General features: G+C 37.9%; 2 protein-coding genes across 3 annotated transcripts in view; one reads left to right on the top strand and one right to left on the bottom strand.

The window, feature by feature from the left end:
• Window positions 1–26696, bottom strand: part of LOC138715496 (dnaJ homolog subfamily B member 9-like) — a 284349-nt gene that overhangs the window by 73343 nt on the left and 184310 nt on the right. The window lies entirely within an intron of this gene.
• LOC138715494 (uncharacterized) lies at window positions 5379–26065 on the top strand. Of its 2 annotated transcripts, none has more exons than XM_069848466.1 (14): window positions 5379–5491; window positions 21345–21390; window positions 21505–21701; window positions 22772–23029; window positions 23194–23317; window positions 23416–23600; window positions 23696–23950; window positions 24067–24190; window positions 24291–24475; window positions 24564–24818; window positions 24917–25040; window positions 25159–25325; window positions 25415–25669; window positions 25786–26065. In XM_069848466.1, exons 2-14 carry the CDS (start codon window positions 21345–21347, stop codon window positions 25906–25908), a joined length of 2298 nt encoding a protein of 765 aa, XP_069704567.1. In that variant the 5' UTR covers window positions 5379–5491; the 3' UTR covers window positions 25909–26065. The 2 variants fall into 2 exon arrangements, with proteins under 2 accessions (XP_069704567.1, XP_069704566.1); XM_069848465.1 differs by having other exon boundaries at window positions 25141–25325.

The raw sequence follows: 26696 nt of genomic DNA, 5'->3' as shown, positions 1-26696 counted from the left end.
GTATTTCCTAAACTAATTTTTATGATCGCATTTTAATTTTTTAATTCAATTTAAATTAAGTAACATAATAAACGATTTATCCTTCTATCAAACACGAATGTTCCCTGGATCAAACGTCCTATTTTAATTATATAATTACTTTATATTTATTTCTAACGGGTGCAGCGGAGCGCACGGGTACGGCTAGTGGAGGAATAAATGTATTGATGGATTAGTGAATATGTTGGTGGATTAATTAGGCATGCATTAATGCGTGAGAGATAATAGACTGTTGCGGTGAGTTGATTAGTGGGTACATTCCAACTTTAAACGTGCATAATGCATACCATAATGCATTTTGAAATAATCAGAATGACAATTAAAAAGGAATATTATTATTACGTATACAAAATAAGCAATTCAATTACCAACATTTTAGCCAACAACTTGTGTACTTAACAAGAATCGTGATGGTAATTCTTTAAATAGATCACAAACATTTGTCAAAATAATATTATAATACACCGTGTTCCGCTTATAAGTATAACAAAAGAAATAGCTATAACTTCTGAATTAATACAAGTATATAGTTGAAACCAACTGCTACAAAGAATGAAAACTGGGAATTTTTGTTACCTTATGTTCCATAAACCTCAACATGGCTTCCATTGGTGGCACGGGAAATATCCAACCGGTATTCAACCTCGACCCAAGTGTTATGAAGCATCTGTGGTGTAACATTGTTGACAGCAGCATAAATTCTTTCTTGTAAGTCTGCCAAATCACGTACTGGCGTCCTGTAGACCTGGTCCTTAACAAACCCCCACAGGAAAAAATCAGGTGGTGTTAGATCTGGTGATCTGGCAGGCCATGTGATGTACGGTGATCCTCTTCCGATCCATCTTGCAGGGAATTGTTCGTCTAAGAATGTGCGAACCATGTTGGCAAAGTGTGGTGGAGCCCCATCTTGCTGGAAAATTGCTCCATCTGGGAGTTGTGGCACAGCATACAGTTGCAACATATCCAGGTACGTGTTTGCAGTGACTGTCTTTTCAGCAAAGAAATAGGAACCAATGATTCTGTCACGCATGATCCCACACCAAACATTCCATTTAGGGGAATCCCGTTGGTGGGATGTTCAACTGCACACTAGCCTGTCGAATGGATTTCCGCGGGCTTCTCTGAAATCCCTCGCGAATGCGTTCGACATTTTCGTCAGACACTTTACGCTTGGAATGTTTACCTGCATTAGACAACAAACTTCCTGTTTCTCTGAGCTGCCTATCCCATTTCATTATTGAGACGTACGTCGGTACAGCTTCCCTCGGTCTAAGATTGTACTGACGGCGAAACAAGCGCTGTACACGAATTATGGATCTATGTTCTGCTAATGACAGCACACAAAAGGCTTTCTGCTGTGGCGTCCACATGCTGACTGACTAAAGATACGATACGAATTCTCTTATTTAATGATCTGCGCATGCGTGAGTCTTCTAAAAATAAGTAACAACAATGGATTAAAACTTCCCAATTTCCTCTTTACAATGGTACCAATCTTAACCCATTTGCATGCATTGTTATGAAATTATAACTATTTCTTTTATTATACTTATAAGCGGAACACGGTGTATATAAACATGATGTAGCTATAGTCACGTATAGTCAGATTTAAAAGCCAAAGCTTGAGGTAGTAAGAGGCATTCTACCTCATGTCCTTGGCTTTCAGTCTATTTAAGCTCTGCTCCAGTAGTTGTGTATTCACAGTAAAGGTAATAGTACAATACCATACTAGGTTGCAAAGTACTTTCTGCAAAATCGAGGAAAAATCTGAAAAAGGAACAGAGCGAGGTTTTCAATTTCCGAGATTTTGTAATGGACTTCACAAACGTGTATTGTAGGCCTTAAAACAATTTTTTGCAGGATCATATTTAAAAAATTGGAAATACAATATATTTTGCATTAAAATTTAGAGCAATATTATCCAAAGTTTTCGCAAAAATGTATGTAATTGTAACTAAATAACAATAAGTGCACTGTAATAGGTTTATATCAGTACTAGTGGCTTGTGCAGCAAATACTGCTGCAAACTATGTTCGTTAGAAGTTCAAATAAAAATTGTTCAGATTTATTTTCAATGAAGAATACTTCTCTTTTTGATAGTTATTCGCTTCCATAATAATGAAACATACTCCCTCTGAATAGATTTTTTTTAGGCCAAATACTTTTTCTTGAACCTATCCAAATTCAGTTTTTGAGCTTCAACGCGAAAACGCAAGTATCAATGTCAGGACGATAGCAGTAGCTATTTCGGGTCATTGTGGATTGTAGGCAAAAGTTAAAAAAAGTCAGTTTTGCTAAGCTTTCGAACAATAGCATTTTCGTATAGCTGCTGCATGTAGAACTTGAAATGTAGAGCGTAAAATCATTTTATCCTACTAAGAGATTTTGCTGAAATGATCTGGAGACTACAAAATTTTCTAGGCCTCTTATTTTATCAGTAAGTGATACCTTTTTATCTTTCCTTAGGAACTGTAATTTTTGCGCTCTCTCGAGCCAATACTGAAGGCAATGACACATATCAAGATCTACACTACACCGCCATTAAGTATATGAAAAAGACCCAACCCCACTGGACTAATAAGTATAAAAATATTTGATTTCTAATAACAATATTATTATCTTACTTAAGTTTTGTAGTTACTCGTATATAGGCCTATAGCAGCCACTCAGTAAATTATAGAAATGAAGATCTAAATTAAGATATTCTCTACATTTATTTACATAACCTCAAAACGTTTCACTTTCATGTCATCAATATAGCATTAATATTATGTACAATTAATGAAAAATAGACGCATCATGATATTAACTATAATAATATTTAATTTCTAATGATAATAATGTCATCAAACCACCTCAAGTTTCGTAGATTTGAATATCCAATACACAGTTGTACTCAGAAAATTATTATACACTGCAGAATCAGTTTTTAGTAAAAAAAATTGAATTGAGCTCTAAATATGTCGGCAATCCTACAGGTCATGGCCTTCGTGTAATAGCCTATTGTTTATTGTAGTGTGTGTTTTGTTCTGAAAGTCAATAAAGTCGGCCGTGGTTCGATAAAATTAGTTCTCAAAACTGACAACAGATGGATTTTGGAAAATAGGAAAATTGTGTATGAAAATTGACATTTCACTGAAAACTACTACTTTTCCGAAAAACTTTGGGTTCCAAGCTTCAAAATGAGGGGCCATTTATTAAAATCCGTTCAGCCGTTTTCCCGTAATTTCCATTACCAGTTCAAATTATATATATAGATAGTTTTATATTATAGAGAATGGTTTCCCTAGCAACAAGTTTCTGTGTGCAAATTATAATTTTCAAGGGCTAACAACAATAGCTGTAAATACAACAGGAAAACGATCGTACAAAAAATGTTCTTACAAGAAATATTGTGATGAATGGAATGAAATAGAATTTACGGGACGGGGGCACTATGGCCCAGCACTGCGACCAATTTCCACTTACTGTGCTAACCCTCAAGCTAGGCGCATTCTCAAACCCAAACCGGCTGACTACGCTAAGGTTCACTGAGTACCCAGATTTCGAACATGCAATCCTCCCTCGTACCCTGGTCTGCCCCTCCTTGTGTCGTCAACCGGCGATCGCAGAATGCTATGGAATTATAACGAAATGTAGAAAAAGTGACAGGAGGATGTAGATCACTAATATGGGGAAAAGTGGGAGAAACCCGAGATAAACCTCAACAGCGTCCTTGAAAAATCTCAGACCTGACCGGGACTCGAACCCGGGCCGCTTGTGTGACAGAATGGAGGTCTCAACACTCAGTCAGCGCAGGCTCCTAACATTGTGAAGAAAGGAGAGAGTAGAACCATAGTCTAGTATAAACAGTCGCTTAGCTCAATACGTAGTAAATATGCAAACATTAGATAGTTCCTCACCACTAGGATCGGTAATATCGCCTCATTACTTACTTACTTACAAATGGCTTTTAAGGAACCCGAAGGTTCATTGCCGCCCTCACATAAGCCCGCCAGCGGTCCCTATCCTGTGCAAGATTAATCCAGTCTCTATCATCATACCCCACCTCCCTCAAATCCATTTTAATATTATCCTCCCATCTACGTCTCGGCCTCCCTAAAGGTCTTTTTCCCTCCGGTCTCCCAACTAACACTCTATATGCATTTCTGGATTCGCCGATACGTGCTACATGCCCTGCCCATCTCAAACGTCTGGATTTAATGTTCCTAATTATGTCAGGTGAAGAATACAATGCGTGCAGTTCTGTGTTGTGTAACTTTCTCCATTCTCCTGTAACTTCATCCCGCTTAGCCCCAAATATTTTCCTAAGCACCTTATTCTCAAACACCCTCAACCTATGTTCCTCTCTCAGAGTGAAAGTCCAAGTTTCACAACCATACAGAAGAACCGGTAATATAACTGTTGTATAAATTCTAACTTTCAGATTTTTGGACAGCAGACTGGATGATAAGAGCTTCTCAACCGAATAATAACACGCATTTCCCATATTTATTCTGCGTTTAATTTCCTCCCGAGTCTCATTTATATTTGTTACTGTTGCTCCAAGATATTTGAATTTTTCCACCTCTTCGAAGGATAAATCTTCAATTTTTATATTTCCATTTCGTACAATATTCTGGTCACGAGACATAATCATATAGTTTGTCTTTTCGGGATTTACTTCCAAACCGATCGCTTTACTTGCTTCAAGTAAAATTTCCGTGTTTTCCCTGATCGTTTGTGGATTTTCTCCTAACATATTCAAGTCATCCGCATAGACAAGAAGCTGATGTAACCCGTTCAATTCCAAACCCTGCCTGTTATCCTGAACTTTCCTAACGGCATATTCTAGAGCGAAGTTAAAAAGTAAAGGTGATAGTGCATCTCCCTGCTTTAGCCTGCAGTGAATTGGAAAAGCATCAGATAGAAACTGACCTATACGGACTCTGCTGTTTGTTTCACTGAGACACATTTTAATTAATCGAACTAGTTTCTTGGGAATACCAAATTCAATAAGAATATCATATAATACTTCCCTCTTAACCGAGTCATATGTCTTTTTGAAATCTATGAATAACTGATGTACTGTACCCTTATACTCCCTTATTGCCTCATTACTGGCAATGCAAAATAGTACCGTCACAGTCCATTGTTTCTAGCACCCTCTAGCACTGTATATAGTAGACTGTGGTATAACCCTCTTTAAAGAGTCATGTGATGCTTCTATCATAGTTTACGTCTATAAGGCTGATTAAAACTTGATAGAGGATTATGTAATCCGATGTAGGCTTACTATCTGAATACTTGGACTTTGTAAGGCTGAGGAGAAAAAGCAGTCGGCAACACATCGAATTGAAAAAATGTAGCCTATCTAATCTCTAAATCGTGGAGTATATAAGAAAGCCGATCAGCTCCGTTAAGACATCAACTGGTATTCCTTCTGACGAGCATCAGAGGAGCATTAGTCAAGGTGAGAAACATTTATAATTTTCAGACAGGTGAACACAATTTGCTTGATAACAGCATGCCAGGAATTAACTTTATGGCTCTATACACAACATGGAAATTAACAGGGGCGGCTTTCGAAGAGGGGCTGCGGAGCTGCAGCACCCCCAGACATTTGTGGCTCTTGACTTGTTTTATGTTGTGAAAAACATTTATTATACAGTCTCTATTTAGCGGCTCGAATTTTTTAAAAAGTTTCGCTCTCAATGATATGCACGCAATCGTTAGTGAAGTCACTTCCTCCCCTGGTGCTGCCAGAGCGAAACCAGAGATAAGGACTATAGGGTGAAGCCACTTCCTCCCCTGGAGCTGCCAGTCTTGTCTCGGATGCTTTGCGCATTACAGTCCATGAGGATTTACTTGTCTAGTCCCTTTTAGAAAGAGAAAGAATACTCACCATCTCTCTCTACCCTCATTTATGGTAACGGCGGTATGGTCGACACTCCTTCCAGCGACCAGGAGTTAGCAGCGGCGGCACTCTCTTCCTCTTCAAATTCTGACTCCTCTCCGCCAGAAAGTTCCTCGTCCGTGTCCGTGTCATCCAAATTTATTACGAATCGATCGCTAATTTCGTCTACTAGTCCGTCCTTCTCCCAATAAAATTGTTCGACTTTTTCCACGTGTTCACAGGCCTTTCTCCAATTATCTTCCGTCACTTTTGCAAGAGCGCTCTCAAACAACAATTTCACATCTTTACTTTTGAACGAAATATTACGCTTCGCAACGTCATTTTTAACCTGCCCCCATATTAATTCGATCGCGTTTAAATCACAATGGTATGGTGGCTGTCTCACTACAGTATGGGAGTGCATTGTCGCAATTTGGTCGATTTCGTATGTTTTGAAATTATCTTTTTTAGTTTTTACAAGTTCATATAATACAGGTTTCGTGGATCGTAAATCAAATTCAATGTTATTGTTACGAAGCCAGGACTGCATTTCAGATTTCGGTGTTGATGAAATTGGTGCCTTATTGAGTTCTGTTGAATGATAGGGGGCATTGTCCATTACAATGATGCTATTGAGAGGAATGTTTGGTAATAATTGATTAATGAACCAGTTCTTAAATACAGTGCTGTCCATCTCCTCGTGGTAGTCTTTAGTTGATTTAGATTTGAAAGTTAGAAGCGCGTTTGGAATGAAACCTGTCGAACATCCGGCGTGTAAAATAATAAACCGTTGACCTTTTCCTATTGGGGTTTGAAGTGGGAAGTCAATTTCGTGATCATCGCTTTTCCAAACTTTGCTTTTCGTATGGTTCACATTAACCCAAGTTTCGTCTAGATAAACAACGGCGCGTCCAGTGGCGCGTAATTCTTTCATTTTTCTTAAGAATTTAAATCTCTTTAAAATAACATCTGACCTTTCCATTAAAAATTTTCTGCCTTGAGTATTTTTAACATACCTAAATTTCATTTTTTTAAGAATTTCTCTCAAACTTCATATGCTTCCAGTGAATAAGCTTTCCTTAATTAATGCGTCATTTATATCCTTCAAACTAGGCAAAAAATCAGTCCGATACAAAGAATAAATTACTCGTCTTATAGCGGCGGCAGAAAATGAGTCAATTGCAGTTTTCTGAGGGGTCCTGTTTGGGCGTTTCTTTCCTGGAGTTCGCAGAACACTTCCACTTTCTAGTGCCTCCCTTTGTTTTTTTAAAATCCTGCTAACACTACGAGACGATATACCTGTCGCTGCAGCAGTTCTTTCGATAACACTCGACACAGATATTGTTTGCTTTCCGCGTTTCAGTGCCTCATATTCTTCAGTAAAGAATTTGTGTACATTAATAACCATGTTCATACTGTCCGACTTCAAGGCTTTCCCACGTTTTCCCATATTGCCTACCATGATTATTAAAAACAAGAGCACAACACACATTACAATGTTTAAGATAACAGGGAAACCATGCAATTCCGAAAACATTTTGTTTAAATTGTGAATTATTGTATATTATATTATATTATATTAAATTGACACAACGAGACACACACTTACTTCACTATTCACTAAACACTACTAAATAAATGAACTCGAACAACGCCAAGACGCCACTGAGAGACCCACTAATTGGATTTGCAAAAGTGTGTTCTAGAAGGGCCAAGGGAGAAGGAGGGAAGGGAATTCCAAGAATTCTACAAAAGAAAATCTTTCCCCCCTTACATCTGTTGACAGTCGATAGACAAGGACCGCAGACAAGGATAGTAGAAATCACGCCAACTTAACCCTCATGCACTGTAGTTTTACCCCTCCTCCCTGCTGCCCCTTACCTAGAATCCAGAGTTTCTAGGCGCTGCAAAATTTGCAGCAGTTTGTCAGTAGCGCGCAGTTTTAAATACATTTTCTTTAATGTTGTGAGTATAACAAGTGCAACAATGTTTAATTCTGTACAATATTTACAGCCTATTCAGTTCAGTGCCTTAACAATTCAGGAGAAATGTGAAATTAAGTGCCCATCAATTGAATCTCATAATGGAAAGAGCCGCTAAACAAAATAGGGTAAACTAGGTAGTTATTGACCAGTATACGGTGATTGACCGCTTCCTTTTTTCAAGTATATTGTGAATAAACCACGATCGTGATTTCACTTTTTGCTGGATATACCTCTAGTAACAACCCTTATTTGTGGTTAGTTGTCGCTGTTCATCCCACTGAGTTAGTGTCTGTTGTCTGAGAGGACTGAAATCGATTGGAAATGCAACTGAACCTAAACAGGTGTAAGTAACTAGAGAAATTGCTAAGAATAATGCACGCAATAATTTATTTATTCTGCAAAGGATACATAAATTCTGGTGCTCTTTTTTACACTCACACTGTGAGAAAAGGTATAAGGTCTCCGTCCACAGAATATTATTTTGTAAAAGTTTTTATATGACATAAAAATGCCCCGTGGTCAATCACTATAAAGTGTATGTCCGCAAACTACAGTGATTGGTCGTTCATAAATTATTTGTTAGAATAATGACCAATGTGCTTCAATTCTATATATGTTATCGGTTAAATGATGGGGATTTTTACAGGACTGATACTATATTATAATGCCTAAGCCAGGTAAAGTGCATTATACAGGGGAAGCTTTACGAAACGCTACAGAACCTGTCCACAGTGGATTTGATTTAAATGAAGCTGCCAAGAAGTTTGGTGTCCTAAAAGCAACCTTAGCGTCCAGAAACAAATATCCCGTTGAAGGAAAAGTGTTCTTTGGTCCTCGTCCAGTGCTGGGTGAAGCCATTTGTAATAACATCAGAGAAATGACACACACTTGCTTCTGATAAGGCACAAAAGAGAAAAATGGAAGAAGAGGCAAGAGAAGAAAGGAAGCGAATAAGAAATGAAAGAAAAGGCAGCGAGAAGAGTTCTTTTCTTATTTTTTTAACTTGGTTATTTAACGACACTGTATCAACTACGAGGTTATTTAGCGTCGATGGGATTGATGATAGCGAGATGGTATTTGGCGAGATGAGGCCGAGGATTCGTCATAGATTACCTGAAATTTGCCTTACGGTTGGGCAAAACCTCGGAAAAACCCAACTAGGTAATCAGCCCAAGCGGGAATTGAACCCGCGCCCGAACGAAACTTCGGATCGGCAGGCAAACACCTTTGCCGACAGAGCTACGCCGGTGGCGAATAGTTCTTAATGAAAAAGATCAGAAGAAGAGAAACGAAACAGACAAGAAAAAAGTGAAAATTGTGAAAATGTGTTGTTCAATCACTAATAAATGAGTATTCAATAACTGTGCAGTAGACGGTCAATCACTAATAAGCGTGTGGTCAATAACTGTGCAGTAGACGGTCAATAACTGTAAAAGTGGACTTGTTGTGTTTATTTAATTTATCTTTGCATTAAAATTTTATTTTTTCTTTTGTTTATTGATTTTGATTTGTTTCTGAATCTTCACTTGACCCAATGCCTTTAAAATTCTCTCAATAAGTTACCACTGTTTTCCGCTATTTCATTGTTTTATTATTCATTAGCTTAAGTGGTCAATCACTGTACAGTTTACCCTACAAAGGCTCGCATATTTTTTGCTCATTTATCCAGTATCCCTGCTTTCTTCTCTCGATCTCCACACAGTCTGTATTAGATTAATGTGTTTCAAAGACAATTCCATCAGCTGGGGCAACAAGATGGATTTAAAATAAGAACAGTAAATGTTGTTCATGAGAAGGAGCCATTGCTAGAATGTTTTCAAACCATAATGGAATCTGAAGCATCTAACATCATCACAATAAATGAGGCAAGCGCCCTGGTGCGTGCTCTTGAAGATCCTGAATTCAATTTCTGGCTCAGTTATTTTTTTCATTTATTGATGTATCATATATTATACAACCAACTACAACATCGCCAGTTAGATATTTCTAAGGTTGAAATCTGCATATAAAGAATTAAATTATGGTTTATTTAACGACACTCGCAACTGCAGGGGTTATATCAGCGTCGCCGGTGTGCCGGATTCTTTTAAATGCCAGTAAATCTACTGACATGAGCCTGTCTCATTTAAACACAACTTACAAGATAAGGCGCATGGATCTAATCTTTAAGTAAAGTAAGTTGCTTGGTTTATTTTTGTATGCAGCCCCCCTTAATTCAATACCCACGAGCCGCCACTGGAAATTAATATTAATATATCGGCATTCTAATACTTTCTCTGTACTTTGTAGAAGAAACCAAATTAGCTTATTTTAATACGCGGTAACAAGTTACAAATTATGTGGATTGTAAAGTTTTTATACAAGCGTACACTAAATCCATTTAAGATGTTCCGAAAAGGAAGTTGTTCCATTAGCTCTATAGTGCTAATTTTTTCATATTAAATTTCAAAGTAGTAACAATATTCACCATTAACATTATCACAATTAATAAATTTTAATTCAATACACGTTTGCAAGTCTGCTCCCATAGTCAAGGGAATTTAAACTCTCACGTACATAGAAAGCAGCTGTCTACTTTTTTATGTTTATTTTTTGCAATAATTGAAATTTACGATTTTCTTGTACTAAGACATTACAATTTAAAACTGAACAGGGGTACTCCTACGTCGCATAATAGTTTCGAAATATATAATAACTGCTGGCTTGGGTAGCAAATGCTGCAAGCTAAGTTCATTAGAACTTTAAATAAAAGTTTTTTAGATATAATTTCAGAAAGAATACCAGACATTTTGAAAGTTGTTTGCTTCATAACAATGATGATGTAACATTCAAAATAACGTAATAATTCGATGAACTGCCTTGAAAGTTTGAGATCCGTATCACTATTTATCAACAGTATTCTCACGAGAGGTTTTGATTTATCTAGAGAAAATCAAAACTCGAGTGGGATTTAATTGACTATTACACGATTAGAAGAAAGTATATAAAGATTATAAGTAACAAAGTACTCCAATACAATAAAATATTAATTGACTTACGAAAATAAACCTGTCTTCAAATGTATTATTGCACCATTACGCTAGATGGCAGTTGTGCCAACTATGGAATCTTCATTGAACTCTGTAGACGGTTACTAGTCAAGAAAGCTTTGTTGATTCAGTTTCATTTTTATTAAGACAGTTACATTCCACTTCAATTATCCGAATCCCAGTAATCAACGTCACTTGACAGATGATTTTCAATAAATCTTAATATTAAACAATCTCTGATACGTGACTACCCATAATATCATATAGCAGAAGCTATAACATAACCTAACTAATATACACAAGTGTTAGAAAAGTTTTAATTAACGACGACGACATAAAAAATAAACATGAATAATTTTAAAAGGAATAATTATTGAATGTACAATTTTCAAATTTGAATGTGGTTGGTGGTTCAATTGATATTATATTGGACGTGTGCGTAATAGAAGTGGAACTAGTTGATTTAGGCCTACATGGTGTATTCAACTTATTCAGGATTTCAGAATGAATAATTTTAAAAGGAATAATTATTAAATGTACAATTTTCAAATTTGAATGTGGTTGGTGGTTCAATTGATGTTATATTGGACGTGTGCGTAATAGAAGTGGAACTCGTTGATTTAGGCCTACATGATGTATTCAACCTATTCAGTATTTACGAATGGTGCTCTTCATTTATTTGTAAATCGGATTTCAGAAGATGGATAGGTATGATCAGTGATTTTTATTAATTCTTGTTCTTGAATGCCAATGCGAGTCATATTTGAAACTGCTGTGCATCGACTGGAGTGGTTTGTAATTGTATATATATTTTTGACGTCCAGACCAGTGCAGTTTCAAATGTTGGCAAACAATGAAACAAATGCTAGGGACGCGATAAAATTAAACAAATGCTAGGGACGCGATAAAATTAAACAAATGCTAGGGACGCGATAAAATTGTGCGATAAGCAGCCATGATTGGTCGAAATACGTCCTTTCGTACCGTTTTATTGGTCAAAAGTAGTATGACGTAGTAGGAGTGAAATAGTCCTGCTAAAACATCTTGCTGAAGTGATCGGGAGATTACAAGATCTTATTATTAACCTCTTATTTTATCACTAAGTAATACCTTTTGGTTTTCCCTTCGAAATTGTAAACTTTGCTCTTCCTCCGGGCAATACTGGTCTACTAAATATTGCTGGATTAATTTGTGTGACTAATGAATGTGTGATAAATGGTTACAAACAGCAATCGGGAATGATACAAACTGAAGTAAAATCATTTTAGTCAGCTTAATTTGCTGACATGGGCACTGTGTTGCAATAATTGAGCCGTTGAGAGCAGAAGTGGAGTAAGTCAAAATTGGGTTATGAGGTTTAAAGTAAAAATTCTGTAAAATACAGCGGAAAGTAGCAAATTAATGTCCTTCGTACTATCCACTGACTACTAATAGTTTAAATAAATTGAAAATTAATTGCTACTTTGCGCTGTATTTTACAGAATGTTTACTTAACCATCATTACCCATTTTTCACTTACATCTCGTCTGCTTTTAACGGCCCAATTGTGAGCTATAACTTCCATAATTAAAGGGATGGCGATAAATCATCAGATCGTATTTAGGGCTTACTTTGTTCTCCCTAGTCTGCCATGCAAAAAATAACGGCATTTTAGAAGTTCACCATCTTCGGAGACAAAAACACCCTCAATTTGCTCTGAAATAATTTTATTGTATCGTCGTTGAACTAACCCAAAATGATCAACGAAAATTAAATCTATAAATCACACGTTTCTTCGTTTGCCTATATTTGTCCTGGAAATAGCATAAAAATTGTTAACAACAATATTTCATAATTTTCTTTGGAGTGTATTACTCGTAGGTACCTGTCAATGCTGGACATCATTTTGGCCATGTAAATTATAAGATGAATCAATGACGTATAATTGGCCAAAGCTCGTATTGATTTATTAGTTTCGGAAGATCGGAGAATTATTTGTGTGTGTTCAGCAGTATAGGCTGTTGTGAGGAATCTATTTCTGAGATACGGAAAATAAGGTAAATGTTTTAGCAGAGTCATAAATAAAATTGTTCATTGTAAATTATTAGCAGTCTCCGTGTTGCAGTCGGTGCTAATTGCGGGAAATACAGAGTGATTTATATAGAACTGACACATTTCTTTCATTAATTGTTTCAAAACGAATTGTGCTAGCGACAACTTATTATACTTCAATGTAGAGGAATTTTGGAGATTATTTACCTCTATAGCAAATGTCCGGCGTTGTCAAATCCGGAGATCTCGGTGGCCACAGGTTCCTGGAAATTATTCGGTCGTCACATAACCGGATAAATGGAACCATGCTTCATCTGTGAACCATGTGATGGACAATATGGCAGGATGTTGCACAATGAACGTCTGAAACCAACGACAATAATTCAATCTTTTATCCTTATCTGGTTCCTGTAGCTGATGGACAACCGTAACCCTATATGGCTTTAGGCTCTCTGACACATTGAGTAGGTGTACCCTGTCTCCTGCGACAAACATCTTAATGATTTTTTGGGTGACTGCTCCAGTCGTGCTCTTAAATCAACAACAACCGTGGGAAGCCTAGATGAACGATGATTGCCCTTTTCAATCACCAGAGATCCAGTTGTTTCCAATTTGTTTACCAGTCCCAGTATTGTGTTTCTTTTGGGAGGATTGCGAACACCAAATTCTCTCTGGTATGCCCTTTGAGTAGCTGTAATTGAATTCGTAATCCAGTAATGCTTCACAAGGAAGAGTCGTTGATTTTTATTGGGTTATTTTACGACGCTGTATCAACATCTAGGTTATTTAGCGTCTGAATGATATGAAGGTGATAATGCCGGTGAAATGAGTCCGGGGTCCAGCACCGAAAGTTACCCAGCATTTGCTCATATTGGCTTGAGGGAAAACCCCGGAAAAAACCTCAACCAGGTAACTTGTCCCGACCGGGATTCGAACCCGGGCCACCTGGTTTCGCAGCCAGACGCGCTGACCGTTACTCCACAGGTGTGGGCTAGAGTCGTTGATTTAATGTGTACTGCATTTTCACGTTGACACAAAATGTCGAAAACAGCTGCCAACAATAGGAATAAAACATAAACATCTGCGCATCTAGTGACAAGGAATCGAAACTCCAGAACATTCTGCTGTTGGTTTCAGACGTTCATTGTGCAAAATGCTTCCATATTGTCCATCACATGGTTCACAGATGAAGCATGGTTCCATTTATCCGGTTATGTGACGACCGAATAATTTCCAGGAACCTGTGGCCACCGAGATCTCCGGATTTGACAACGCCGGATATTTGCTATAGAGGTAAATAATCTCCCAAAATTCCTCTATATTTTAGGTATAATAAGTTGTCGCTAGCACAATTCGTTTTGAAACAATCAATGAAAGAAATGTGTCAGTTCTATATAAATCACTCCGTATAATAAGTCATCATGGCCCTGCTATTCTCCCTATAACAAAATGTTACGCTTGGAAGCGATCACAGAGCTAATCGATTAAAGGAACGGAATATGATATTAATTTTGATGTAGTTTAAATACGCAGCTGAAATAGAAGTATGACTCGATTACTAATGCTTGTTCTATAGTACTGCACTACATCCCAGGAAAATTAAAGAATCTGCACCGCACCGTTATTAAATATCTGAAAAGACTCACACCATTTGATTAAGAACTTATTTTTAATAACAATATTGTTATCATACGTAAGTTTTGTGGTTTTCAGTTTTATATATACTGTTTATCCGTTACTCAGTAAATTATAGAAATGAAGGTCTAATTTAAGATATTCTCTACGCGCACTTATACAACCCCACAAGTTTTCAATTTTTTATCGTCATTATATCCATACAGGGGCGGCTTTTATTAAGGGGCACATGGGCACGTGCCCTCCCAGTGATTTTTATTATCGTGTTATGACTATATTATAATACAATTTAATTGCATTATGAAATAATAACTTAAAGAGTGTCACATTTTCATTGCTACTAATGTTTTCAGAATGTGTAGTAGTCTACGAAACCCAAGTTTTCTGAACAGGTAATAAAATGGGCTCTCTCTTCTCGTGCCCAGCGATGGACGAGGAAGGGATGAGGGTGTGAGTTGTAGGAAGGCGGAGCTCTTTGCCTCAGACCGTGTGCTTTGGGCACTGTATTTGCCGTGTCCACCAAGCCTCTTTAGTTTAGGAACAGTCCAATTAGCTGCGTGCCATTTTTAGGGGTCTTAATACTTGCTGAATAGCAGATGACATTTTACAAGTGAACTTGACATGAAAAACGTTAAATGCAGTGGCGGCTCCTGCATATTTCTTAAGAGGAGGAAAGAAGTTAACAACACGAAATGACACCTTCTTGAGTGAAACATGCTACAAATTAGACTACATGCATACATGTAAGACTAGGTAGTGTTGGGGTTGGCCTTCCCTTCTGTATAGCAATAATCTGTTCTTGTAAACTGAGTTTCCTAAATTGTCCAAAATATATTATGTTTTCACTTCCATTCATTGTGGAATAATTGCGCAAATTAACAATTACAAGGAAATTCACAACCTCGCAGCATTTTTCGAGCACACTACAGCATCACACGTGTTGGAAGAGACTAGCTACTAACTCGTAACCGGAACCGTTTTACGGAAATGGGAATGGGAAATGATCTGAGGAAAGCGAGAACACTGCACCCACCCACGTGGTCTGTGTTGCCACATGTACATTTTACAAGTTCAGTATCTCATACTTTTGAAGAATGTTAGTTCTTGTAAAGTCATACTATCATTATTGTTCAAAGCTGCGGGTGGCCGATTAATTTTTTATGTTAAAAATGATGTAGTTTGGAGTACCTGCTTTCAGTTTCAAATATATTTGTACAAAACTGACAACTTGGCTGTTGCCCTGTCTAGTAAACAATGAATAGAAGTAAATTTCAGGGGCCAACTACGTAGAACTACTTCCTCTTTGTTTTACATAAACCCGACTTTAACTTTCAAATATTCATGAAAGTTTCAAACCATGAATAGTAGCCTATATAAAGTGCAATGAATAATATATTTTTATTTATAATTTTAAAGAAACTTTACATGGTGTCTTTCATAGCGTTGCGTTAAAACTGTTTTTGTTGTCTCCTCCTAGATGTGTTATAGTCTGGTTGAATGCAGCACCGTTAGATGGCAGCGGTAGCGAGCTTGCTGCACGACCAGTCGGTTTCTATTTCCCGCCCATGACTGATTCAGAGAAGGATCTCCTCCCTCTCCGTTCATTTACTTGCTTTAAAACTCTGCTTCTTTCTCTAGCCGCTAGTGCGCTGTTGTCTGTGTGTGTTAACTGCAGTAGAGGAGGAATGGAGTGCCTTTCCTCCACACAGACAATCTCGCATCTTTCTCACAGTTTTTTACAGCACATGTGCACGCGTCGTTTAAAACTCGATCAACCGAGTTTTTCTTATAGGTGTGAACTTAAAAATTATCGAATCTTCCTCGAATTTCAAGGCACATATTTTATTTGGTATTTACTTTCAAAAGAAGAAAATGTGAGGAGGACGTTCCTCCCTTCCCTCCCCCGAGGAACCGCCACTGGTTAAATGTAAGTTTACTAATTTAGAAGCTCGACTCATTGTGTAAATCACGTGTATATGTATATATAGATATTCAATTGTCACAGTTACGTTGTTAATGCTCCCTGTAAACTTTTATGCTTCCATCGTAACCAAAAAAGAAAGTTTACATTACAATACATGGAGTTGGCAGTTCTCAAAAAGCTTTGTCACTGACAATAGAGAACCTTGGCGGGCGTTTTGCCGCCTTCAGTGCACACTACAGTTTTCAACTGAGTTTCCCCAAGTCTAGTGCTGCGGTAGTAAGAAGGCAGGCAGTTCCGTGATCTGTGAGTACGAACGAGTGAGAATCAGCGCATTTCTGTGAATTACACTTAGAATTCCATTTAACTTTCCTCTGGGGGTAGCAGTGCTTTCAATTGAGGGAGAGATGGTACATCCTATTCCGAACTTCAACAATAGAGTTATAGGGGTTTTTCTTGCAGAAAGAACCGAAAAATGGAGCTCATCTACAAGAATTAGAAAGGTTAGTGCACATAAATTGGTTTTATATGTTTTTAATTTTCAGGGTTCATCATTAAGGTTGTGCCCCACTTGACAGAATGGCCTTCGGCCGCCACTGTATCCATACCATCAATATGTATCATTACTGGCAAATACTCGTATCATAACATCAATTATAATAATACTATTTCATTTTAATGATAATAATGTTATGAAAGTTTCTTAGTTTTGTAGGTTTTAATATCCAACACACATCTGAACTCAGAAAATTAAACACCACAGAATCAGGCCTGTAAATTCTTTGTAGTAGGCCTAAGTTTTGAAGTTTTTAATACTCAATATAGACACGTTTTAAAACGTACACAAATGGAGATCGACATATTGGCGTTACGATGTCGGAAAATCTAAGCTCTAAATATTGTGAATTTTATTAGTAACAACAATGTAATTTATTCGTCACAACAATAATTCCTTTCTACAATTCGCCTTAACCGCTCTCGTCAACAATTGGATTTTCACTCAACACAATATTCGTTATAAAACTCCACCGACGACAATGACAATTTACTTGGACTAGTACGAACAACAATGAACTGTTAATCTTAACTAATATTTACAAAGCACTATTTACAAATCAGAACTATCAGTTCTCAGTTCACAGTTCTTCTATCTCAGTCACTCGAGTTCACAGTATCTCGAACCACAGACATTCAGAGACAGTTCACTGTACTCGAACTCGGGTCCCTCCAACTGCGGTCCACTGCACTCGAACTCAGGTCCCTCCAACTGCGGTCCACTGCACTCGAACTCAGGCCTTCGGATGCTGACGCAGATGCGGACGCACACTCGAGTCGACTTCCGGTTTGTTTGACTGGCTTGCTTGCTCTGGCTTTCTCACTGACTGGCTGACTAATCAATTGAAAACTGCTGTCGTTCCTTCGCGACCGTAATTTATAACCACAGCGACGTAGCCTCGAAAGTTCCACGCGTCTCTAGAGATGGCACTCCAGAAAAATCCAGAGCCCTCTCCTCTCTACCAGCACCAGATGCGCGCGCACTCTCTCTCCACTCTCTCGCCGCGTTGGCCCTTTCCCCTCTCCGCCGCGCGCCATCCCAAAGTGCTTCGCGCGATCTTCTCTCTTGCGGGACGCTGGTCGTGAGTTCGAATCTCACGTCGCTGTCACAATATGTAAGCAATCCTGCAGGTCATGATCTTCGTGTGATAATGTTTATTGTAGTGTGTGTGTTTTGTGTCATTCTGAAAAGCCATTACTTCTCAAAACTGACGACAGATGGATTTTGGAAAATAGGACAATTACATAGGAAATTTGACATTTCACTGAAAACCAATATTTTTCCGAACATTTTTGTATTCCAACCTTCAAAGTGAGGGATCATTCATTAAAATCCATTCAGACATTTTCCCGTAATCTCCACTACCAGTTCAAATTATATAAAGATGTTGTTCATCAGGGATGCATTAAGTTACTTCTACTCACAAGTATTCATTGCAGAATAACGGAAAATATTAAATTTATAATAAATTTATATGCCTTCATGACAGTCAATAAATATTTGCTTTCTGTCAAAATAATTCCATGCGAAAATATAAAAGTTTATAAAATGATGTATGTAAAACTTAAAATAATATAGTCTGCCAACAGTATAGAAATATAGATATTAAAATTGTTTATATTATGCGGCAGAATAACTTAATCAGCAGAGCAACTGGTTACAGACTGTAAGGTTCTGGCTTCAATCTCCAGTGTCGATGATATTTCCTTGTTGCCAAGAATTCAAATTCGAAACTGAGCTTCACTCAGTTTCTTATCGAATTGAGTAGGCTTACTGAATCTTACACAGGGGAGAGCTGACCACAGTAATAAGTCATTCTAGTGCTGAGGCCAGGAAAGCATGGAGCTCTCATTATGTGCATTCAAGCACTTATATAGGGGAAGTATTTCTTTCACTTGCCTATTTATAATATCAAAAATTGAAGCCGGTATAAAGCACATTCCCAGTTAATACAGCTATCAAATGGAGAAATTATAGGGTAAACTAGGTAGTTATTGACCAGTATACGGTGATTGACCGCTTCCTTTTTTCAAGTATATTGTGAATAAACCACGATCGCGATTTCACTTTTTGCTGCATATACCTCTAGTAGCAACCCTTATTTGTGGTTAGTTGTCGCTGTTCATCCCACTGAGTTAGTGTCTGTTGTCTGAGAGGACTGAAATCGATTGGAAATGCAACTGAACCTAAACAAGTGTAAGTAACTAGAGAAATTGCTAAGAATAATGCACGCAATAATTTATTTATTCTGCAAAGGATACATAAATTCTGGTGCTCGTTTTTACACTCACAGTGTGAGAAAAGGTATAAGGTTTCCGCCACAGAATATTATTTTGTAAAAGTTTTTATATGACATAAAAATGCCCCGTGGTCAATCACTATAAAGTGAATGGCCGCAAACTACAGTGATTGGTCGTTCATAAATTATTTGTTAGAATAATGACCAATTTGCTCCAATTCTATATATGTTATCGGTTAAATGATGGGGATTTTTACAGGACTGATACTATATTATAATGCCTAAGCCAGGTAAAGTGCATTATACAGGGGAAGCTTTACGAAACGCTACAGAACCTGTCCACAGTGGATTTGATTTAAATGAAGCTGCCAAGAAGTTTGGTGTCCTAAAAGCAACCTTAGCGTCCAGAAGCAAATATCCCGTTGAATGAAAAGTGTTCTTTGGTCCTCGTCCAGTGCTGGGTGAAGCCATTTGTAATAACATCAGAGAAATGACACACACTTGCTTCTGATAAGGCACAAAAGAGAAAAATGGAAGAAGAGGCAAGAGAAGAAAGGAAGCGAATAAGAAATGAAAGAAAAGGCAGCGAGAAGAGTTCTTTTCTTATTTTTTTAACTTGGTTATTTAACGACACTGTATCAACTATGAGGTTATTTAGCGTCGATGGGATTGATGGTAGCGAGATGGTATTTGGCGAGATGAGGCCGAGGATTCGTCATAGATTACCTGAAATTTGCCTTACGGTTGGGCAAAACCTCGGAAAAACCCAACCAGGTAATCAGCCCAAGCTGGAATTGAACCCGCGCCCGAACGAAACTTCGGATCGGCAGGCAAACACCTTTGCCGACAGAGCTACGCCGGTGGCGAATAGTTCTTAATGAGAAAGATCAGAAGAAGAGAAACGAAACAGACAAGAAAAAAGTGAAAATTGTGAAAATGTGTTGTTCAATCACTAATAAATGAGTATTCAATAACTGTGCAGTAGACGGTCAATCACTAATAAGCATGTGGTCAATAACTGTGCAGTAGACGGTCAATAACTGTAAAAGTGGACTTGTTGTGTTTATTTAATTTATCTTTGCATTAAAATTTTCTTTTTTCTTTTGTTTATTGATTTTGATTTGTTTCTGAATCTTCACTTGACCCAATGCCTTTAAAATTCTGTCAATAAGTTACCACTGTTTTCCGCTATTTCATTGTTTTATTATTCATTAGCTTAAGTGGTCAATCACTATACAGTTTACCCTATATCATTTAAAACTAGCGTTGGAAAAATTTCAAATGTCCTAACAACGATGAAATGAAATTATAAGCTTTGCATCAAAATTCAATTATTTAGGAAATTATTTCTCACATATCGCTGAATGTGTAATTCATAAACTTACTTGCAAATATCATGCCGATTACATCTGATGTAGAATAACTTGAAAATTTCCACTCTTTGAAATTTAACAGATGACAGAAATAATTTTTCCCTGTAAGCTCATAGAATGAAATAGGGTACCGATTAAGTATACACAGATTATTATGATCCCGTAAGCAGTAAATGCAACGATTTCTCAATTCACTAATCTACTCTACATCTAATTACTCTCATTGTATATATTTTAGTTACAAGGTTGACTAAATACGAATTAATTAAATATGTAGGCCTACGAGGGAGAGTAAAAAGTAACATTCATTAATAATTGTTTTATTACTTGAATATGTAAAGTAAGACCACAAACACTTCACCAGTTTTCGACATACTCCCCAGTACGTTCAATGCTAGCGCTCCTGTTATATCATGTTGAAAACTGATGAAGTGTTTGTAGTCTTACGGTACATATTCAATTAACAAAACAATTTATTAAGGTTACATTTTAATTCTCCCTCGTATATTTACCAAACACGTAGGAAGGGTAGAAATTATTTTAATAAAGTAATTGACAAAGAAATAAATACACCTCTTGACGAGAGAACTCTTCCTTTTCTCTACCAGTGAATATAAAGAAAAATAAAAGGTAGTAATGATGGCCATTTATTTATTTGCAGATGAAGCTTCCGATTGTGATTTTGACAGTGTTGGGAGTTACATTTGGTAAGTTTTTATGGACCATTGGAAATGTTGCTCTGATCTCAAAACCTCTTTACTTCAGAGTAGTTTCTAAGAGATATATAATTATAATTAAACGCACTTTAAATATACTTCCAGGCAAGTCCCTCCCCACCCGCAACCTCCAGGATGACCTCAACGACTTCCTGGCCCTTGTGCCCGTGGACGAAATAACCGCCATTGTTATGGACTACCTGGCTAACGATGCTGAAGTACAAGAGGCTGTGGTTTATTTGCAAGGAGAAGAATTCCACAAGATTGTTTTAACAGTTGAAGGACTCCAGGAATTCAGGAACGTAAGTGTAATATTGCATATATATATATATATATATATATATATATATATATATATATATATATATATATACATTTGTACATATATGCCTCATTCTATTTGATATTCTCACATAAAAGTGTACTAGAACCAGAATTTTACTGTAGGTATATAAGATGATACAGTACATCATCAGTTCTATCATACCGGTTTTTGACGACGTAGTGTCACCGGCGTAGCTCAGCCGTTAGAGAGTTTACACGCTCAACTAGACTTGTGCTCAGAAGTAAATTCAATTTTTGCTGGGTCTGATTATGTGGTTGTGTTTTCACATGGTTTTCCCCAACCCTAAGACAAATATCAGGTAATCTATGGCGTCATTAAAAAACAAAGTAAATACATTTTATTTTATTAGGTTATTTTACGACGCTGTATCAACATCTCAGGTTATTTAGCGTCTGAATGAGATGAAGGTGATATTGCCGGTGAAATGAGTCCGAGGGGTCCAGCACCGAAAGTTACCCAGCATTTGCTCATATTGGGTTGAGGGAAAACCCCGGAAAAAACCTCAACCAGGTAACTTGTCCCGACCGGGATTCGAACCCGGGCCACCTGGTTTCACGGCCAGACGTGCTGACCGTCAGTCCACAGGTGTGGACTAAGTAAATACATAAATGACATGTTCGTATGAATTAAACAATTCTGAAATCTCAATCAGTTCCAGAAACACAAAGGATACAAATCGGTTTCGATAATATAACAGCAGAAATTTGATATATCGTAAGGTTTAATCCATCATGTCAATAGTTTGTATGCAAAAATTACTGTTATTCTAGTTTGCAAAGCTAATACATGGAGTTTCCGTCTGATGTAGGTCTAAGCGTTTTTAAAGGTATAACACCATCTTGTCCAAGTAGATCCACACAGGATATCCGAAAGTGAGCATATTCCGCATGCATTTAATTTCAAAATTTGGAATAACTTAGGCCTATTCTAAATGCCAATTAAATTATTTTAGTGTGGAAGGCCTACTAATAACCTCGTCCTTATATAACTTATATAAAATAAGCAAGATTTTACATTTTATTGCAGTTCGTGCAATTCTTGGAAGACCACGGCCTTGATGCCGTAGGTTATATCAACCAACTCCACTCAGTACTTGGTTGGGATCCCTACGTCCCACCATCCCAACGCAAGCACGCTCGCAGAGGCGTTGGTGTCGATGGTCTCATAGACGACATCATTGCAATCCTTCCTATTGACGATCTGAAGGCTCTCTTCCTAGAAAAACTGGAAACTAGTCCAGATTTCAAAGCTTTCTACGATGCTGTACGGTCTCCTGAATTCCAGGTAACACTTGTGTAGTGTGCACTGAAATATAAACAAATGTGTCGCCATAATCATACACATAACTAATAAGAGTATTGTCTACTATTTTATAGTGTAGATATGCAGATATACTAACATGTTGCCACGATTGTGCCATACCACTAACATAATGTTTCTCCATGCAGAGCATTGTGCAGACTCTGAACGCCATGCCAGAGTACCAAGATCTTCTACAGAAACTGCGAGACAAGGGCGTTGATATAGACCACTACATCGAGTTGATCAGGGCACTCTTCGGCCTCTCTCGAGGTAACTTTATTGATTGTAGCATTATGTAAGTAATACTATGAAAGGAATGCTGTTTTGTATGTTGTAGTAATAATCATGTATTTACACCTATTCAACAGCGGCACGTAACCTGCAAGATGACCTAAACGACTTCCTAGCACTCATTCCCACCGATCAGATCCTCGCCATCGCCATGGACTACCTCGCCAACGACGCCGAAGTGCAAGAGCTAGTGGCGTATCTCCAGTCTGACGATTTCCACAAAATTATGACTACCATTGAAGCACTCCCTGAATTCGCTAACGTGAGTACCTATCCATGCTCTCTCTACGAATGTGACTGATACTTCTTATTGATCTTGTCGAATAAGTTTGACTTGCTTTTGTTTTTGTGTTGCAGTTCTATAATTTCCTCAAGGAGCATGGTCTCGATGTCGTAGACTACATCAACGAGATCCACTCCATCATTGGCTTGCCACCATTTGTCCCGCCATCTCGAAGACACACTCGCAGAGGTGTAGGAATCAATGGACTGATTGATGATGTCATCGCCATTCTTCCAGTTGACGAGTTGAAGGCTCTCTTCCAAGAGAAACTGGAGACAAGCCCCGACTTCAAGGCCCTTTACGAAGCTATACGATCTCCGGAATTCCAGGTGCGTTTTCTAAATTATAGACTAAAATCCCGAATCATTTAAAACACTAAGTGGGGCTATGACTATGATTGTATTTTGATTCCATATTTGAAATAATTAATTCGTTCTGATTCCAGAGCATAATCTCAACTCTAAACGCAATGCCGGAGTACCAGAAACTACTACAGAATCTTCGTAACAAAGGAGTTGATGTGGATCACTTCATCGAGCTGATCAGGGCACTCTTCGGACTCTCTCGAGGTAACTTTATTGATTGTATAATTATGTAGGTGAGATTATGAAAGGAATATTGATGTCATATGTATGTACTAATACTCATATATTTATACCTATTCAACAGCGGCACGCAACCTTCAAGATGATCTGAACGACTTCCTGGCCCTCATTCCCACCGATCAGATCCTCGCCATCGCCATGGACTACCTCGCCAACGACGCCGAAGTGCAAGAGCTAGTGGCATACCTCCAGTCTGACGCCTTCCACAAAATTATCACTACCATTGAAGCACTCCCCGAATTCGCTAACGTGAGTCAATATTCAGCTCTCTCTAAGAATGTGATTGATAATTCTTATTGATCTTGTCGAATAAGGTTGAATTGTTTTTGCGTTGCAGTTCTATAATTTCCTCAAGGAGCATGGTCTTGATGTCGTGGACTACATCAACGAGATCCACTCCATCATTGGCTTGCCACCATTTGTTCCACCATCTCGAAGACACGCTCGCAAAGGTGTAGGAATCAATGGACTGATTGATGATGTCATCGCCATTCTTCCAGTTGACGAGTTGAAGGCTCTCTTCCAGGAAAAACTGGAGACAAGCCCCGACTTCAAGGCCCTTTACGATGCTATACGGTCCCCCGAGTTCCAGGTACCTCTTTAATGTTTGTAACTAATATTCCTGATTGTTATAACTTCACCACTATGAATTTTGTATTTAAATAAATATTTAATTCTCTTGTGCTTTAGAGTATTATCTCAACTCTAAATGCCATGCCAGAGTACCAGGAACTACTACAGAATCTTCGTGACAAAGGAGTTGATGTGGATCACTTCATCGAACTGATCAGGGCACTCTTCGGACTCTCTCGAGGTAACTTTATTGATTGTAGAATTATGTAGGTGAGATTATGAAAGGAATATTGATGTCATATGTATGTACTAATACTCATATATTTATATCTATTCAACAGCGGCACGCAATTTTCCAGATGACCAAAACGGCTATCTAGCACTCATTCCCACCGATCAGATCCTCGCCATCGCCATGGACTACCTCGCCAACGACGCCGAAGTGCAAGAGCTAATGGCGTATCTCCAGTCTGATGACTTCCACAAAATTATGACTACCATTGAAGCACTCCCTGAATTCGCTAACGTGAGTACATATTCATGCTCTCTCTACGAATGTCACTGATACTTCTTATTGATCTTGTCGAATAAGTTTGACTTGCTTTTGTGTTGCAGTTCTATAATTTCCTCAAGGAGCATGGTCTCGATGTCGTGTACTACATCAACGAGATCCACTCCATCATTGGCTTGCCACCATTCGTCCCACCATCTCGAAGACACGCTCGCAGAGGTGTAGGAATCGATGGACTGATTGATGATATCATCGCCATTCTTCCAGTTGACGCTTTGAAGGATGTCTTCCAAGAGTATCTGGAGACATGCCCCGACTTCAAGGCCCTTTACGAAGCTATACTATCTCCGGAATTCCAGGTGCGTCTTCTTAATTCACGACTGAAATCCCGAATCATTTTACACACTAAGTGTACCTATCACTATGACTGTATTTTGAGTCTATATTTGAAATAACTAATTCCTTCTTATTCCAGAGCATAATTTCAACTCTAAATGCCATGCCAGAGTACCAGGAACTCCTACAGAATCTTCGTGACAAGGGATTTCATATGGACCATTTCATCGAGCTGATCCGCAGCTTGTACGGCCTGCCCTGATACTAACTCAACAGTTTAGATATTTTGTAAAAAATCTTGACGAATTGCTATGTTTTGACTATTCACTTCTATAGCTGATCCATCTGCAAGTATCATATGCGTTGCTGTATGATTATGTGTGTGATGACATCTGAAATAAATGTAATACTCTGATGCATGCAATTGTTTTTTTTTTTTAACATTTTGCAACTAAAACCGTTATTTTATACCACTGAGTAATAAAGTACAGATGCGTAAGCACACTATTGTACGAGATGATTAACAACGTGTTACTTGTCCTCAGTATCTACTTTCTTATTGTGTTATTTTCGACGCTGTATCATATCTCAGGTTATTTGACGTCTGAATAAGATGAAGGTGAAAATGCCGATGAAGTGAGTGGAGGTCGAGCACTCTTAGTTACCCATCAGTTACTCATACTGGGTTGAGGGAAAACTCCGAAAGAACCTCAACTACGTAACTGTCCTCTACCAAATTTCGACCCCGAGCCACCTGGCTTCGCGGTCATACGAGCTAATCGTTATTCCACAGGTGTAGACCCTCAGATTCTCTGAGCATATTGTCTCCTTATATATTTTTATGAGATTTTCGAGAAAGCATTGATTTAAAATAATATATTTTTTCTTTGTCTCCTTTTCTCGCGTTTGTGAATGCAGTATAATGATCGGTTATAATTATGTGGACTTATGTAATGTCTGGTAATTCTATGGCTAAGCCTGTGGATCATCTCACAACATAACTAATTCTGTCGTGAATTTTAACTAGGCGGGATAATCTCGCAGTCGAAA

Source organism: Periplaneta americana, chromosome 15 (genome assembly GCF_040183065.1).
Source record: "Periplaneta americana isolate PAMFEO1 chromosome 15, P.americana_PAMFEO1_priV1, whole genome shotgun sequence".
NCBI lineage: Eukaryota > Metazoa > Arthropoda > Insecta > Blattodea > Blattidae > Periplaneta > Periplaneta americana.
The sequence above is the reverse complement of the archived record's forward strand: the minus strand, read 5'-3'. Positions and strand labels throughout refer to the sequence as shown.